Source organism: Wyeomyia smithii, chromosome 2 (assembly GCF_029784165.1).
Source record: "Wyeomyia smithii strain HCP4-BCI-WySm-NY-G18 chromosome 2, ASM2978416v1, whole genome shotgun sequence".
NCBI classification, from domain to species: Eukaryota; Metazoa; Arthropoda; class Insecta; order Diptera; family Culicidae; genus Wyeomyia; species Wyeomyia smithii.
The window spans coordinates 22,400,078-22,414,977 of record NC_073695.1 but is presented as its reverse complement, the minus strand read 5'-3'; the positions used below and the strand labels follow the sequence as shown (position 1 = coordinate 22,414,977).

General features: G+C 38.1%; 1 protein-coding gene across 1 annotated transcript; it reads right to left on the bottom strand.

Moving 5' to 3' along the window:
• Positions 1-7,358: 7,358 nt before the first annotated feature.
• On the bottom strand, positions 7,359-10,042 carry LOC129721704 (mitochondrial potassium channel ATP-binding subunit). The gene is made up of 4 exons (XM_055674589.1): positions 9,880-10,042; positions 9,266-9,748; positions 8,490-9,204; positions 7,359-8,433 (listed from the first exon to the last, which is right to left on the bottom strand). Exons 1-4 carry the CDS (start codon positions 9,924-9,926, stop codon positions 7,510-7,512), a joined length of 2,169 nt encoding a protein of 722 aa, XP_055530564.1. The 5' UTR covers positions 9,927-10,042; the 3' UTR covers positions 7,359-7,509.
• Between the last annotated feature and the right edge of the window lie 4,858 nt (positions 10,043-14,900).

Genomic DNA, 14,900 nt, shown 5'->3' with positions numbered 1-14,900 from the left:
GACGGATAACGACGACAGCGCATGAACCATTAGCTACAAGCGCTGCTGAAGCCCCCCCTAGCCCCCCCCGTAGTTGCGCCCATGCTTTTATCGAAGTCCGTTTAGAAATTAATTTGGGCACTAGAGGGTTAATGGGTTTTCAACCATAAATACAGGAAAGCGACCTCTGTAAAATACTAGATGAACTTAAAAACCGATTTAATTGAATTGTTTGTCTTATTTAACCCTGATTCAATCAAATTTGTATATGAATCCTTACTCTGAAAAGAAAAACTTTGAAGCTGCTACATAGGTTCACTAATAAGAAAACATAAGGAGATATGTTAAACAAAATTATCAACAAGATCCAGAAAAATCGTAAAAGTAAACAGTTACAAATAATTCATTTTTTGCTTGACAAGTTTTTTTCATTTGCTAACAATTACATTTCACAGAGGATCACCTTTGCACCTGTGACGAGGGTTACCACGATATTGAACATGTTGTTTGGTCATGTCCGTTATATCGTGAAGCTAGATCCAATTTAGAAAATTCTCTTAAAGCTCGGAATAAACAACCAAATGTCCCTGTTCGTGATGTCTTAGCAATTTTAGATTTCCCATATATGCGTCTTCTATATTCCTTCCTTAAATCAATTGATGTTCCTATTTAGTACACTTTTGTTTTCATTTCAGATTCTATTTACGCGCTTAACCAGGAATAAGACGTTCCCGAAAATATATTTGGCTCTTGAAGCTGCAGGAACCATACTTATCAAGATTGTGTTTTATGATATGAACTTATTTATAATTGTATTATTGTATATGAAAAGATGAGAGGGTTTGTATGCCTGTTTGAGGAGAAATATTTATTAATTTTACTCAAGCAGGCTTTTCCCTACTCCAATAATTATTTCGGCCCCGTTATGCTCTCTGCGATTGGGCCTTTATCTTATTACATTTAATTAGAATAAAAAAAAAAAAACAATTACATTTACTGTATAACGAAGACAGCTATTAGCTATTGGACAGCTATTAGATATTGAACAGCTATTACGTAGATTACTTATTAAATTAAAAATGAAAATATATACAATGCAATTTAAAAAAATCCGAATCAATCTTAGTAAATGAACAAAAAGTTCACAACCCGAAAAAAATAACGTTAAAATAACAGTTAAAAAACCTTAAAAATTGCTGTAATTGTACATAGCTATACCATAATTTAACTATGTTTTTTATTGTAGATACATCAATTTTACATTAAATGTCATTGTCCAGAACAACAAAAAACATCGTTTTTGCCAATTTTTTTGAAAAAGGGGGTCGTTATGTATCTTAACAGCATTTTTTTAGGCATTTTTCTAATACATTTAGAAGTCACTGACAATGTTTTTCATGGTAAAATTATTGTCGGTGGTAGATTCAACAACAAAAAACGTTGTTAAAACATAGTAATGACAACAATCGTTTACAAGCTTATACAGTAAAAATACCGTGTTTTTCATGAACCATAAAGAGCAAAAGAGCTTCGAAAAAATCTGATTTATCTGACTCTAAATAAGTTTTGCGTGCGATACGTCTATCGATTGGAATGGCAGTTTTGATATTATCTATCATAGACCACAATTTTGCAAAATGTCATGAAGGTTGTGAAGTTTCAAAATAACAAATAAAACTATTAGGAAAACGAAAAAAGAGACGCCAATTTCCTAGAATTATTGAGGGGACAAAATGATACGTTGCCCCTCGGGAAAAATATTGGGGGGGGGGGGGGGTCAAAAAGTGTCATGCCCCCTCCGAAGTTGGCGCCTATGATAGGAGCTCATGGCCACTGGTACCATTAGTTAGATATTAGGGTGACGACGAAAATGGTCATGTCACCGACCGAGTGCATTGTGTTTATCGACCTCAAAAAATGATCTGTGTGAAATTTCAGCTCAATCGGATATGATTTAGGGGTTCCTCAGTGTTCAAAGTTTTAATGTTCTGACCCTCGAAAATCGACATCCCTAATAAAAAGTCTAGTTCAAATGCCTAATAAACATTAAAACGATTCACCAAACCACATGTAAATCATTTTAATATTTATTAGGCATCTTAAACATAATTTTCTATTGAGAATGTTAACTATCGAGGGTCAAAACACTGAAACTTTACACGCTTTGAGGCACCCCTAAATCATGGCTGATTAAGGTGAAATTTTGCATAGGTTATTATTTTAAGCAAATAAACAAAATGTTCATGGTCGGTTCTTTCTCCTTCGAGACTTCAAATTAGTCTAAGTTCATAGAGGCAAACATACAATAACTCTGTCATTTTGTTTTTCATATTTGCAGAGGGAATATCACAGCAAATGGTGTACAATGCCATATTATAAAAAGCGCAGCTTCATCGCAACGAGCTCCGTGTGCTAATAATGTCCATAATCTTTCTAAACTTCTACAATAACTCGCCTTAAACTATATCAAGTAGTCATGCGAATGTTTATACTAATGTTAAACACACCGGATATAAAAATAAAAATCTGTAACTCTTAAGATTGAATTTTTGAAGTCTTCACTGTTGAAACAAGTTGGATCGAAACTTTCTGAGCCCACTAGAAAAAAGGGAACTTATAATCAGAACCTAGTCCATTCTTTTATTTCCCTGCTCATTTATCCATATTTTCAGTTCCAATCGAGTTTTCAGAAATAAAACTCATTGCTCATAAAACCCTTTTCGATTAAAAGTTCTTCTGTAAACGGGATGAGTTTACTCTAACTTTTATCGTTTAGCTTTTGTAAAGCGTTGATGCAGATTTTCAGCTTGGGGATCATATGATAAGCTCTTCCAGCCACCCGGTGGTTTTAACTGAAAATTTGGACGATCTGGTAACTGTAGTGCAATGGAATATTATGCAACAAATAATATAGCGATTCAAGGGAATCGTCAATGTTCTACCCAGTTTCTTTTATCCCGCAACTGCATATGTTCAACATATCGTATGAGACGCCAATGAGTATTAAATAGAGGTGAGGAGGAAACTCACTAACACTTGCACGCGCCCCTCTGCTCGCCCTCCTCTGTCCAGATTTGATGCGAAATAGTGACGTAGCTATTTGGGTTTACCATTGAGTTCGTCTAGCTGTTTACATTTGAAGCATTTACTAATACTAGAAAAATGCACCCTCCTCCTCACCTCTCTTTTATGCTCATTGATGAGACGCCCCGGAATTTTCCCGACAGATCCTTAACCATCTTGAAATTGGCGTGAAGCTCGTTCATTGAAATTTGGATAACCAACGTTGACAGAGCAGAATTTAGCTTACTGCAAGTTTTTAATGCGTCTAATATGTCTCAGCTCGGGTTACCTTTAGGAACGCTGAACCTATTCATGCAGACTGTTTACTGTTGTCGAAAAAGCTTTGTTAGCTTCTTTAATGTTTTATCAAATTCAATTACCAACTCGGTAAATTGTTACTCGATACATCAAATAGCTGACGTTTAAAACATAGTGCCAATCCAAATAAATTTTTTTTTCGGAGGTAATCTCACAAAGAGTGGACATTTTGCTGAAGAGTTTTGCATCGAAGCTACTACGGCACAAATCATGGGTGAACACAGTCCATGACACTTGCGCTTTCGTAACACCATCATTTAGTACAAACTTTGAAATTCTGCTTTTCAAACAGAACATCAATACGACCGACAGCTAGCATTGAGTAAAAATGATAATAATTTGCGCATTTTGTTCATCAAAAATCCATTTATCTACCCATCCATGAGCGATAATGGCAAATGGATTTTCCACACAATGGAGGTTTTCAAACTAGTTCACTGAACTAGTAGACCTGTATTGAATGTCTTTTAAAACTTTGTTGATTGCGTGTAATTTTTGTTTACCTTCTTGCCTTTTTTTTTGAAATTATTCATCCAATATACAATGTTCGAAAAACAAGAACATTTGAATTCGTACCTATAATGGAAGCTATTTTTGAGTTCCTGGAGATGTAGAATAGTAAACATGAATTTCTTTGTTAAAACTAAAATAAAATGATCACCACCAAAATTTTGCAGAATCTGCGGCTCCAGAATTAGGTAGCATATGTCCATAAAAAATGTAATTAAAAATTTGCTCTCAACATTGCGCCTCATGTAGGATTAAATTTGAAAAAAAAAGGCAAATCGTTTACAACGTGATCCAGTAGAGTAGAACGACATAACTGGTGGAGGCTCCAGCACTTCATATGGACCATGCAAAAGATTCCGAGGGCAGCTGCATGCTATGGGAGCTGCCAAGCTTGCTGCACCCGTCACCCGTCGCCAGCTGCATGAGGATGAGACGCGACTGTTGCAGAATCGGCCTCGGAGAATGGAGAGTGAATATGAATAAATTAATTATGCTTTCGTCCGTTATAATGAAAACTTATTAACGTCCTAATAAAAGCTTAAAAACTTTGACTTGAGATTGCACAAGATGAAAGAGGTAGGCATCCCTTACAACTTAGGTACAGTGCCATTATTGTATTTTTCTACTTTTACTTAATTTTTATTAAACAACTATTGCCTTTTTAATTCTGAAATGGTTTTTGCACGCTTTATGCGCGCCTATGCTTTTGCACAAAGATGGATGTGTCATTTTTTGAAGTAGCATACTTCTCTCAGGAAGTTCGGCTACATAGGGATGTGAAATGAAAATCTAAGACCGAAAAAAGTGAAAAATATGTCCAATTTCAAATGCTGATAAATTGGTTAGTATTCGATGGATTTTCTTCGTTCTTGCAGCAATAGATTGGAAAATCTTCTAAGATTCTTCCCAAAAGAAGATAATTGTAATTTTATTATACACACTACTGTACTATTGAAAATAGTCAAGCCTTGTCAAAACGAAAAATTCGACCTCTGATTGCTTCCCAAGCACGGTCGACAGGATCATATACCTTGCAATTGAAAACATGCTATTTGGCCTATATAAGAGCCTGTTTCAGCCGGAGCCCAAATCACTTGCCCTGGGTTGGTCATCACGTCTCAGGAGCAGCGCGATTCTTCTTAGCGTGTGTCGCCAGACTGCCATTATTTCACCCGTGTTGAGGCAGCATGAAGTATGCCATCAGGAAATCCAATTTTGAACATCAAAATGCTTTTTTCAAGGCAAATAAACAAGTCATTGAAAGTTAATAATTTTTGTCAACGCAAACAAGCACCCGTCGAATTTACTGAATGTGAAATAGCTTCCACAGTGCATGTTGTCCGTGTATCTTAATTCCCCCAATGTTAGGGCAGCTCAAAGGTTGTAATGAGCAACCGATTTTGAACCGCAACATGCTTTTTTCAAGGCAAATAAAAAAATAATTGAAGGTTAATAATTTTCTCGCATCAACACAAGCAGACATTCTGTGCGGGATGCAATCAAAATCTGTTGTAGTTGTCTAATTTTTACTTTTACTTTATTTAGTAAACCCCCCACTGTAGGGGCAGCGCAAAGGCTGCGATCAACATAACCGACATTGAATAATAAACTGCCCTGTTAGTACGCATTCACAAAAGCAGTTAGTTCAACTATGCAGAGCTAATATGAAGTCGATTCAATCAATCAGTATAAACAGAATTTCGTCGTCTCCCAGCTGCCAAGTTGCAACATGATGCAACACGCAACAGCGACAAACGAAATAGCTCGATGTTACAAACCACTATAAGATACGGGTTAAAACCGTTGCGTGTGTGAGAGCACCATCGGTGTTTATTCGCTGGATACAAAAATCAAATGCGAATTGTGGAATAATTTGTCTGAAGAACATTAGGGAATGGAACAACTGAACTGATAGGGCGTGGCCTATTTCGTAGCACCCTTCGGCTATAAAAGAGTGTTTCTGGGAAAACTAGCTACATTCATTAGTCGGAAGGTGAACTGGATGGACCGTCCACAACGTTGACAGCAGCAGCAGCAGATATCAGCACTCAGCGGTAACAGAATATATCAGCGGGTTGCGCCTGTGGCTGCCTTCAAATCAAACAAATCACTTGCCCTGTGGTTGGTCACCACATCTCAGGCCTCTGCCTGAGAACGAACGCCAACGCGAGCGATCGGGCGAGATTTTTGCCGTACATCAGCCGGCACTTTCTCTAATGGAAAAGTTGGATCATTTTGTTCAGAAGAATATTACTGTCGGTAATATTACAGAGCTGCGATTGCATTAAATCCGATATGGAATGGAACAATTGTTCTTTTGAGGACAAATAAAACACTTAATTTGAAGAGTTAATAGTTTTGGGTACCAGTAGCAGTATGGTAACAGCCTCAGCGGTAGGTGCAGTCGGTACTTCCATGAGGCGGATGTTATAAGGAAGTAAATGGAAGCGGCATGGCGAAACAGTTCGGGTGTGCTTAGACGCGCGTCATTTTTCGTTGTTGATATTATTCCCCACATGAAACGAAGCGCTTTCGTACGATAGCGGCGGTATTAGCGGTAGATGCATTTGCCAACACTTACTCCAGTAAAGCCGTGTCTAATTTTCAAAACACCTTTCTATTGTGTTGGCAGTTGGCCTGGCCTCTGCCAGGCTAAACGCGAAAAGCGGCGTGAACCGTTTCGCCCGGCCGTAGGTTATTGTGCAGCCGTAAGTAGAGCTGTGTTTAAGTATTCTACTTCAACCTCGCGGTCGTGGCTTTGCACACAACCCTCCTGTGGTTTTTTGGCTCCATTTCCATTTCGAGCCCACCGTGGTTCCATAATGTTGCTTGTTACTTATCGGTCACGAAAAGATGGCGTCTTTTCATGAGCCTGGGTTTTTGCATTTGCTATTTTTCTATTTGCGGACAGATGTCGCCGGTCAGGTTCCATCTAATAGCGAATTCCTTTATTCCACCAGCTCACCTCGTTTTGACCTGGAAGTGCACTAACTGCTGTCAAAACCCTTCTTTATTCACTCGATATTGACCCAGTTTTGACCTGCCGTGCTGCCCGAAGCGCACTGCAAAATTTGTCAGCTTCAACCCACCACCGCACGTGCTAAGTTCGTAAACAATTATCTGGCATCTCTTTCTTACTTGCGTCTTAAATGGCGATGACGTTTTATTATTCCTCGGCAGTTTTGCCCGCACACAGTGGAATAAAGAAATTCGCTATAAGGTGGGTGAATTTTTTTAGTTGGCATGACGGTGGAACGGTTTCTAATTTTCTGATGAATATTTGGTTCTTGGTGCCTAGCTCGATGGCAGCCAGCCTAAGGCCGATTAGATTGATTCGTCTTCGTATTGACTTCAAAGGAGGAATATAAAGATAATTGTCTTATAGATGCTTCACAGAAATTAAATTGAAACCTAAAATTATCAAATCATGGATTACATTGGACGTTAGACATTATACTACTCGTTCTGTTAAGCATAGACAGCATAACCTTGTTGTCATGTAAGTTTATTGCAAATACTTCGGTTTTTCAAATAATACATACCTCGTCACCGAACGATTACATCCACCAACTCACATTTCATTTCCTAATCAACTACTAAAACTATGTTAACGGTATCCCTAATCTTACACTGTTCCCACTAGCCATATGATCTTGACGGGTGCTGTTGTTCTTCCTGTTGCTGTCGCTCCTGTTGTTTAACCAGCTCAAAATAGTGTCCTTGCTTTCGGAGCAACCCGTCATGAGTACCCATTTCCACTATCCTGCCCTTGTGTAGTACGACAATTACATCCGCGTTCCGTATCGTAGATAGCCGATGCGCGATGACTAGTGTAGTCCGATCGAGAACGGCTGCATCCAGTGCCTTCTGAACGATAGCCTCGCTTGAAGCATCCAGAGCGCTGGTAGCTTCATCCAAAATTAGCACCGCTGGACGCTTCAGCAGTGCGCGTGCGATCGCTATCCGTTGACGTTGTCCACCGCTTAACTGTATGCCACGTTCTCCAACCGAGGTTTGGTAGCCCTCCGGCAGCTGGCTAACAAATTGATGCGATTGGGACAACTTGGCGGCTTCGAGCACCTCCGCTTCGGTTGCATCCGGTCGACCGTAGCGAATGTTCTCCAAGATGGTTGTTCCGAAGAGGATTGGCTGCTGTTCAATAAAACCTATCAGCTGACCCCGTAACCAATAGGGCGACAATTCCGATAGGTTGTGGCCGTCAATCGTTATTCGTCCACCGGTTGGTTCGTAAAATCTTTCTAACAATGAAGCGATGGTGGATTTGCCGGAGCCGCTAGCTCCCACCAGAGCCACCGTTTGACCCGGTTTTAGCACCAGTGAAAAATCTCTCAAAACCTCCTGATTCGGTCGTGAAGGGTACGTAAACGAGACATTTTCGAAACAAATTTCACCTCGTATTTTTGATTCGGGAATAATTTGACCCAATTTCAGGTCTATCTTTGGTTGAACTGATAGGTATTCGAACACACGTGCACCGGCAGTCATTCCTCTAATTACAGAGCCCAGGAGGATGGATCCTTGGGCGAGTGATCGTTGAACGCCCTAGGGATGAAAAGAATTAGAAAATTGTTTTACTCTAACTCTAACCTTAAACGCACCTGGGAAGCCACTAGGAATGCCATCAAATCACCGGCTGTAATGGAACTGTTGGACATAAAGTGCCCACCCAGGACCAGCGTTGTAAGAACCATTCCATTAAGGAACAAATTCGTAAGCGCTTGGAAAACTGCAATTCCTACTCCCAGCTGTTGGGAGAGTACAGCTGCTTTGTCCGTTTCTTGACGGAATAATTCTACCTCGCTATATTCGCTAGCACTAGCGCGAACCGTTCGAATGTTTGAAAGAGCTTCCTCACTCACTGACGTTGCTCGTTCCGATTGCGCTTGACTTTTCTTACTCAGCAACCTCAATGATCTCCCGAGAAAGGAGAACATTGCCACAGCCGCCGGAACCGAGACCAGCGCAATACTGGCAAGCTGCGGTGAGATAAGAAAGAGTGAAACACTGCCTCCAATGAGTTGTGCGATGGATCGCAGGCCCTGCGAAATGCATTGCTTGAAGCTAGATTTAAAATCCTGCACGTCCGCCGTTAGTCGATTCACCAGCTCGCCAGTTCGATTTTCATCGAAGAACTCCAGATCTTGAATTATGATCTGCTTGAACAAATCTTGTCGAATTTTGGCCGCCATCTGTTCGCCTATCTGACTAAGCAGTAATATGTATACGAACGTAAAGCCAGCCTGGGCGATGTACATTCCAAACAGTCGCAGCGATGGTACTTTCATTTCGTTGAAGAAGGTTGAAGTGTTAATGCTAAAAATACAATGAAATAATGTTAAACTTTTTGCCTTCTTACATTAAATCATAAACTCACTCTTTCAAACCCGCGCGAGCGTACTTCGATAAAGTATTCACGACAACACCCAGCAAATTCGGTATTTGAATGTTGAAATAAGCTACGGCCAGAGCTGCCGCAACGGCTGCTAGCAGCTTGGCCAGGTGGGGTTTTAAATAAAACCAAAATTTCAACCAATCAAACCTAACAACATCGCTTCCGCTGCCAGCCTTTTGTCCTAGCAGTCTTCCAGTTGGTGCATCACAATGAACAAACCATCGTCGACACTGGAACCCGACGGTCACACCGACCCCTGTGCCCCCTAACAGTAACCTTAATATACTGGAGCTAGATCCGGTTCGAACGGGTTGCTGACGACTGCCGGTCAGAAGTAGTTTACGACCTTGCTGTCGTGACTCGTTTGTGATCAGGCGTTTTCCTCCAGCCAGGAGTTCGTTTCGTCGAAAAACATATGTCTGTAGAGATTTTCGCAGCAGCTGATTCTGATTCGCTGCACTCGGGCTGTAAACAAAATTGGCCTTGAACTAGTTTGATGGTCAAATTTAGAATTGAGGTTATGCAACGAGCTTTTCCTGTGTTGCTATTCCGCATTCTGCTATAGGTTGATGCTTGGAAATGCTTCAACGACTTACCTTATTAATGAACAATTACGGTAATTCGATAACAGTAATTTTAACATTTTGAACGACTATTTACACCTGATAATAAATATAACTATTTTATATAAAATTAACTAGCTGCCATCTGGGCAGAAGGAAAATCGCTTAACATATAAATGTATATTTATGGAGACAGCTGATTGTCAATACACGTCAATGTAATAAATACAAAGGTGCGGAATAACAACAAAACACAGGCAGAGTAAAACCAGGGTTGCCATATTTATTTCTGTATTTATGCTCGAAAATATCTGTATATCTGTTTCACGGGCTAAAAAATCTGTATAAAAAATCTGTATCGAGCAAACTAAGAATGTTGGATGAAAACCTCTTCCTTAAAGAATATATTGAAACAAATCACCATTTTTTGTTTTAGCTTAATTTTTTATCGGTTTCAAACTTATTTCAGGCGATAATCAAATAGGGTAATCGCTCCTATATTCATCTCAGTACTCATATTCATCCCATCACGCCTTTTTGATCAATTTATCGTCAAGTTGTACCATATTTCCACGGAAAACTTTCAACCACTTGACAAAATCGAGAAGCAATTAGACTTAGTCTCAAAAATTCATAAAAATTTGACGATAAATTGGACAAATGAGAGAAATAAGATGAATATAGGTGCACCTAGCTGTTGAGATGAATAATGGAGCGATTACCCTATAGTAACTGAACACGATATTGCTTATTTTTCTTTACGTGATGTTCATGCATGTTTTCGTTAATTTATTTAGTAACTCCTGCTTGGTTATCATCGTAGCTTTTAGCTTTTAAAATTGAGCTCATAAGCTTAGGGGCCATGAGGTTTCTGGCTTTAGACTTGCTGCAATTATAAATTGAAAATATGCATTCTACACAAGCCGTAGAATGTGGAATTATTGAAAAAATTCGCACAAATGAACTCAGTAACGGATACATGAACTTACCATTCGGCGTTGTGGCGTCCAACTACTCAGATCAAGTTTGCTCTTAGAGAGCAAAATTCGTTGTCCAAGTCTTGTCGATCAGTTACTGTTACGAATTTGGGGAATCAAATCATTTAAATTTTTCAATTTCGCGAATGTCTTATAATTAAATAAAGCTACCGTTTTTACAATATGATCGATGGAATCGAACAGCTTTGCAATTTGTTTCATGAATTTTAAATAGAAATTTGTCAAATGTTTCGAAACGTAATTTTTCGCCTTCGTCCAAGCCTCATCCCTCTTCTTCTGCAACAATACCAAAATAATCAGCATCAGGTTTTTTCACAAAAGTTTGGAAGTTGTTGAATCGAAATTAACATTTCAAGAAATTGATTTCAGCTCGAATAGCAAAAAATTCTGAAAAATCTGTATTTTTGACAATATTCTGTAATTCTGTAATACAAATTCTGTATTGCTTTTTTAGTTCAAAAATCTGTAAAATATAGAAAAATCTGTATATGGCATCCCTGAGTACAACACACAGAAAAACCTTATAGTAATTTCTTTTATATTCTAGTTTGGTACGAAGACTGTCCAAATCTAACAATTTCATGATTGCTACAGCAATACTAAAATTGCAATGCGAATAATAAAGATCAATATGCATGTTTTAAATATTTACCCATGACGCGATTCGATCTGGACTGATCGAGATGCATTTTATTATTATTAATATTTATATTAATATTTCAATCTAATCAGCAGTGGTCTAAGGGAATTGTTTGTATACTTACAATAACAAATAAAAAAAAATGCAACATTAACAAACTAATTTTCTAGCAATATAACTTATCTAACGTCTTAACCTATTCTTAATAAAGTCAAAGGTAACATTAAAATCAAAATAGTTATAAAATCTATTTAATACGTCTCACATTGTCTTTATGGGTTCATTCTGGCCTTAGTTAGTACGTTGGTAGTCAATTCATAGAAAATCCCATGATCTCAGGCATCTCGGCAGCGATTAATGTATGGAGGACGATCACTCGGGTTTCAAATCTCCGCATGAAGGCACCGAACAACAACATATGTTTCTAGCACCGAACGCACCAGTGAATGAACGCATGCAGTATGGGGTCCGAAATTTTTTGGGCGATTCGAATTGAAAATCCAGGATTTCTGTTCGCTTGTGCGGAAGAATCCAAGAGCGCGCCAGGATCCTTAACTACAGTGACACTTTCAAGTGGCTGACCAAAGATCGTTTTTTTTTACGGGTGAATGAATTCACAGAGCATATGTTATAGAAAGCATCAATGTACTGCTGTAGTTTTTCACAGTTAGCTGTAGATCTTACGATAAGGAAAATCTTCGAATCATCGACGTAAATTAAGGGGTAATATCTACCAAATGCTCAAAAAAACAAGGCTTTTTTCATGAATTTTTTTACAGGACATTTGAGATGTAGGGTATATAAATAATATATCATTGGATTGAGCAACTCTAGCAGAATAGAAAAAATATTTTTATTGCTAATTTTGTTACCAAATGGCTGTGCAGCGATTGCCGTGAACCGCTTTTTTTTAAAAGTTGTTCCGCGGCGAGCAGTAGAAGTCGTGCCCAACTCCACGTATAACCAAAACCAAATTTTTTCATTATCTACATAAGTGTCGCTAGTGAAGTGCACATGATTATATTTTCATAATTTTTCTTCGCAAAATGGCAACGGTTTGAAAAAAAAGTTCTGTTTTGACAAAAAAAAAAAACGAGTTCGATTGTTTTTAATTTAGTTGTTGTTAATCAATCGCTAAAATCGTGTGTACTTCACTAGATAATCTAATGAAGAAGCTACAGTTAAAATTTCAAGTCAATCGGATGTACACTTTTTCTGTTCTACTGCTCGCCGATTATGAACGCATGGTTGTGAGAAAAACGCGTTTAAAGTTTCAAATTGCTATAAATCTTAAGAATCGCAACAGTTAAGCCCCTAATAATTTTTCAACCCCTGTGCCGTGAAATTGTCCCTTCTGGGCTTTACCTTCCTCTTCTTCCTTTTTTTATCTGATCTAAGGCTGTGCCAACCCTCTTTCACGGTATCAGACATGCGACGCTCAGTGACTTTGTCGCGGTTGGCGTCCGATCCCACGCTAAAATCAAACTTGTCACTCATATTTATGTACTTTTGAGTATAACTCACAGTTAAAGAGTATCAAAAAACTCAAACAAATAACGTACACAACGAGGACGGCTGATCAACTAAACAAATGGGATTTGTGAGTAAACACGTGCTGTAGAGACGCTGTAACGGTCAAAACTTGATGCAGCGACCTCTATATTTCAAGTTTGAAACACGATGTCGATCATAGGTAACTTCTACTAGTTTACAAAGCCTCGAAATTAAAAACAAAAACGAGCTTCGCCAAAATAAACGAAAAATGTTTTTTTGGAGCATAAAAGTTGTTCGGTAAAAATTGATTTAAACGAATTTTGAGTTCAGATCAGTAGTTGGGCGATGTAGATTTTGATTCTAGGATAGTTTCAGCATGATTTAAGCCCATAAAAAAATGACAAGGAAATTTTTTTTTTAGTAGATATTACTCCTTAATGAACATCCTGGCGGAATATCAAAACAAACATCGATGAAGAATAAGGAAAATAGCAGCGGTCCAAGGTTCCTTCCTTGAGGTACGCCCGATAAATTTACAAAACTATATGAATCGCTGTTTCCTAATTCACAGACAGCGTACGATCAACTAAGTATGAATTTGAGCACCGAGGCGATCAAATTTCGCCGTTGTGATCCACACATCGAATGCTGCTTTAGAAACCGTGTAAATAGGGTCTACTTGACCAGAACTTTAGAAGATTCTTTATTGCAAGCAGGATATCATCATCGATAAATCGAACATTGCCTAGGTCTGTAAGAAACAAGCTTGCTGAAGATACTATAATACTATAATCAATTTTCACAGTCAAATCTAAACGATCCCTCTGAGATTTTCGAATAATTCCTATCGCCAACTGTAAATGTAATGAAATATAATACTTGGGATGTATAGAAAACATTTTGATAGTTGTTTCATGAAATGATAGTTGAAAAACGTGCTTTGTAATGAGTATTCCATAGTTTCTATATAACTTTTTCAGAGGTCATCAACATCGAAATTACGAAAATGTAGTCGTAAAAAAAAATCAATTACAAGCAACTGTGCACCGTTTATTCAAAAACAGAAATTCAAAAGTTACAAACAAATACAGAGCGAAAAATATTTAACAGTAACCATTATCGTAGCCATACAGATTGAATCAAAAATCTGGCGGTACTGTTTAAAATGCGTACTTACTGCGCCTGTGCAGGTAAAAAAGCTTTTTGTTGGAGCTAAAGCTTTGTGTAACCGGACTCTACCTCGGCGTAGGCTGAACGTTTTGGCTTGAAACAACCTACAATTACATAAAACCTTTTTGGAGTTTGAACTAGGTAGGTATGTTCTTTGTGCGGGAACTTGAGGTTATCAGGTTTTAGTGCTTTGACGTTATTTTCATGTTACATATTACGAGATCTGTAATATGTTATTTATCAATGATGGCAACACACTTTTTTTGCAGAAATACTGGCTAAAGACATATCTAATATTTTTCTTCATTTTGCACAGTAAACCTACATTATGCATGGATATTCATACCGCTTTGATTCAAACTTCGAACAGTCTCAATTTTTGAACACCTCAAAAAACAATCGATTTTTTATAGCTATTGTAATAAAAAGCATGACTATTATATACCAATTCGTTCCTTGGGATAGATATCCTTTATTTAATATTCGAAATCATCTCTCGAAATTGTATCTTTTATATATCCAGTCAGTTGATATGAAAATTTTTTGATATACATTCAAATGACCTGTTAGGTCCTTCAAGCACTCTTTTCGGTTTCCTATTGTACAAATTGATGCAACGAAAGCAAACTACGCTTCATCATAACGGTAGAATATTTAAAACCCAAATGTTTTGCAACTATCACGAACTTCCATGAAGCATTATTGTTATTCGAGGAGTATTGAAAAACGGTACAAAATGACAAAAAGACGGG

Coding starts and splice junctions, on each gene's coding strand:
- LOC129721704 (XM_055674589.1), bottom strand. CDS start 9,926: ATGTTAAAATTACTGTTATCGAATTACCGTAATTGTTCATTAATAAG. Junction 9,749..9,879: donor CGTAATTGTTCATTAATAAG/GTAAGTCGTTGA, acceptor TTTTGTTTACAG/CCCGAGTGCAGCGAATCAGA. Junction 8,434..8,489: donor CATTCCTAGTGGCTTCCCAG/GTGCGTTTAAGG, acceptor TTTCATCCCTAG/GGCGTTCAACGATCACTCGC.